We start from the raw sequence: 3,287 nt of genomic DNA, 5'->3' as shown, positions 1-3,287 counted from the left end.
CTCCTCGACCGCAAGTGGTCCTGTGACAGCCTCTCTGAGGCCACACGTCCTACCACGGGCTCTTCTCACTGACAACCACTCCGTACCTGCACTGCGCTGCCCCACTTCCATCGGTCCCTCTGCATTCATGCTTGAGGTCCCCACTCACGGGACCCACCGTCCACGCCACCCCCCGGCCACGCAACCCCCCTGCATCTCCCCGCGAGCCGCCCGACGCCGGGAGAGGTCAGCAAGGACCTGCAGGGTGAACAAAAGTGCTGGACGACCAGCTCCGGGGCAGGAGGCGCATGGGCAAGCCACCCGCAGGCGGCCGCGGCCGAGTCCCCGCCGGCACGCAACCCAGACCCTCACTGGCTGCAGGTCAGACGCGGAGCTCCAATGCGGGCCGTGGGCTGGCCCCTCGTGCCCCTCCACGCCGGCTCCTGAAGCACGAAGTGGGGGACACCTCGGCACCTGCTGAGTCTGCTGTGCCCAGAGCCTGGCCCCGGAGCTCACCATCCACGGGAGCCGGGATCCGAGGGCCGCTCCAGCCCGTGTAGCGGCACGAGAGCGCCGTGGTCCCTGGGAGAACTGTCACAGCAGATGGCAGTGGGGTCCGCCACACTGCTGGACAGAGCACAGTGAACGGAAGCAGCGCCGTGCAAAGGCCGACCCCGCGGCACGTCCGGGGGCCTTGCTTTCTTTCCAGCTCTCTCTCAGAGGACACAGAGACAATTCCTTATACCTGCTCAGACGTTAGTTATTAACTAGCGACTGTGAGCGCGGTGCCGGCAGCACGTGACAGCGATGCTTTGGCACTGCTCCCACGGGAAGGCAGGGTTTAACTGCCCCCTGAACGTGACAGAGGCTAGGTGACTCCCCAGACTGCAGCAGCACAAGCGCTACAATCACCTGGCTACACACCCCGAAGCCCCCATGCCCGGAGACCACGTGGGGTGACCACAGAGCCCCCGCTGTTGAAGACTTCCCAGCCCCGGTACCAGACACGGAGTGGGAGGCTGGAGGGGACGCTCCAGCCCAGCCCGCATCTGACCAGCCTGAACAAGACCCCAAGCCAAGACTGCCAGCTGAGCTGCTCCGGAATTCTGGACCCCTGAAACCAGGAGCAATAATGAATGATTAATCATGTTTAAAGCCACCAATTTTGGAGATAATTTGTTATGCTGCCATAGTAACCAAAGCAGTGACACTTAACAAGGCAAATGGGGCCAAACACCACTCTCTCCCTGTTGGAAACAGCCACTCCTGCATCACACAGAGGCTAGGAAGACAAAGGACATGGCCACGTCCCCATACTCAGTACAAGACATGCAAGCCAAGTTACCGCAGACCACCAAAATCAGAGAGCGGACTGCACCACAATGAAGAAAAACCATGGCAAGTATTTCCAAGAGGACATAAGGTGGGCTCTGGTCGGCTGGACAGAGGACCCAGGTTCAGGCTGGCCTGCTCACAGGCTGAGCTCTCACAGGCAAGTGGCTTCACCTCTCTGAGCCTGCGTTTCCTTGACTGAAATGAGTAAGAACCACCCACTACGTGAGGCCACAGGGAATCAAATTAAATAACATGCACAAAAATGTCCAAGGTCTTGGTGCACATGTTTAAATTATGACCACTTATAACACATGTGAAAGTCTGTTTTCCTTTAAGAAATATTACTGCGGAAAAAGCTGAAAGGATTTAGGCAAAAATGTGGGTTTTTTTAAAAACCTGTTCTAAAGTTTTTTTTTCCAAATGTTTGCAATGCACCTGTAAAAACTACCTAAACATTCTAGTTCTTTCATCCACCAGTAAAAACAGATGAGCCTCTTTGCATGCCTGTCCCCTGCGCACATGAGCGCACGTGAGCAAATGTCTCTGTAACTAGGAAAGGTCCCAATGAATCCACTTTAAATAAACACAGTAACTGGCACGTTCTCCATTACATATTTCTAGGAGCAACAAGGGACTCATTACGTATTTCCCTGCTGTGGCCCCCAAATCCAGCGTAAGTCAAGAAAACGTAAGGACCCATCCTCAGGGCAGAGCCATGACGATGGCTCCCCTCCACGCCACACACTGCCGCCCTAGCAGTGTGACCCTCGAAGTGGCACCACAGAGTGCACCAGAGGAACAGAGCTCCAGAACCAAGCTCTAAGTTCACGGACATCGAGGGAAAGGAGGGGAATCACCTACCAAGTCATGGGAGGGGGCCAGGGCTGCCACCACCACTGCCCACAGCACAAAGGAGACACCGAAGCGGGAAACGGCCCCCCCTGGAAATTCCCGAGGAGGTGAAATAAAATGAAGACTTGAAACAGAGACTTGTCTGAATCGCTGTCTAGAAGCCCTGTATGAACCAACTCAATTTAAAGAAAACCCACTGTTCCTGAACAATTCTGATTTCAATATCTATTTCAGGATTATAGTCAAGAACTTCAAAATAATCACAGTGTCTCCCCACCTTCTACCATCAGAGCGAGGATGCACTTCCCTTCCGGCCCTGCTGTGATCCGGGGCACATTCAAGAGACAGTGAGGTGACAGCTGACTTGTTTGAAGAAGCAGAATCTATATGCTCAGGTTAATTTCTTAAGTACTGTGAAACGGAAGCACAGTCAAGAAGTCTAACGCATCTTAAAAAGTTCTCAGTGCTGACAGATAGTCATAAACTAAGGAATGAGTCGACTTGAGGTTTTTGGTTTTTTTTTTAAGTATTTTAAAGTTATGGAAGCTCAGACTCAAAGTAGAGGTACCCCACGATACAATGCAAACACTAGAGTCCACTTAAAACGGACTGAGGAATAAACCTCGGATCTGCCGGTGCCCTTGGATTCAGGGGGAAACCAAGTAGGAAGAGCGCAGCTATCCACCCAGCGCGCCCTTCCTCCCCGGTCACAGCGAAAGTCGGAGGGAGACTTACGCCCCTCCAGTCCATGCAGAGGACGCAGCGTGGGATCCACTTCCAAGTCCCTGTCCGTCCACAGGTTGCTGGGCGCGGGGGTGGGGTGGGGGAGGCTAGCCACCCACGCCGTCCGGGTCCACTTTTGGGGTTCCCTTAACGCACAGCTTGTCACGCCAAACTTCCTGCTTCTCTCTCGCTACAAAATGACAAGCACGTGAGCCCCAGGAACGACAAGAGCTCGAATGGGCGACACCAAAGTCGGTTCAACAAGTGGCAGCGCGGCCCAGGCGCGGCCCCTTCCAGCCAGAGTGCGTGGAGGGCACCGGGGTGCGGGCGGCGCGGGGGTGCCCTGGATGCGGGCGGGGTCTCTGGGCGCGAGGTTCCGGGGGCGCGGGGGTGTCGGG

General features: G+C 55.4%; 1 protein-coding gene across 3 annotated transcripts in view; it reads right to left on the bottom strand.

Moving 5' to 3' along the window:
- The window catches only part of FAM53A (family with sequence similarity 53 member A), a 20,159-nt gene extending 16,878 nt beyond the window's left edge, over positions 1–3,281 (bottom strand). For 2 of the 3 annotated variants that reach the window (XM_015594935.2, XM_015594937.2), the window contains exon 1: positions 2,902–3,281. Coding sequence is in view for 1 of the 3 variants with exons in the window: in XM_015594937.2 (XP_015450423.1) it covers positions 2,902–2,916 (15 nt within the window). In the remaining 2 variants the exon portion in view is untranslated. Of the gene's footprint in view, positions 1–2,443; positions 2,578–2,901 lie in introns of all 3 variants that reach the window. The other variant, XM_006919043.3, reaches the window with a different exon arrangement.
- Between the last annotated feature and the right edge of the window lie 6 nt (positions 3,282–3,287).

This window comes from Pteropus alecto, unplaced genomic scaffold (genome assembly GCF_000325575.1).
Source record: "Pteropus alecto unplaced genomic scaffold, ASM32557v1 scaffold5, whole genome shotgun sequence".
In the NCBI taxonomy this organism is placed as follows: Eukaryota; Metazoa; Chordata; class Mammalia; order Chiroptera; family Pteropodidae; genus Pteropus; species Pteropus alecto.
The sequence above is the reverse complement of the archived record's forward strand: the minus strand, read 5'-3'. Positions and strand labels throughout refer to the sequence as shown.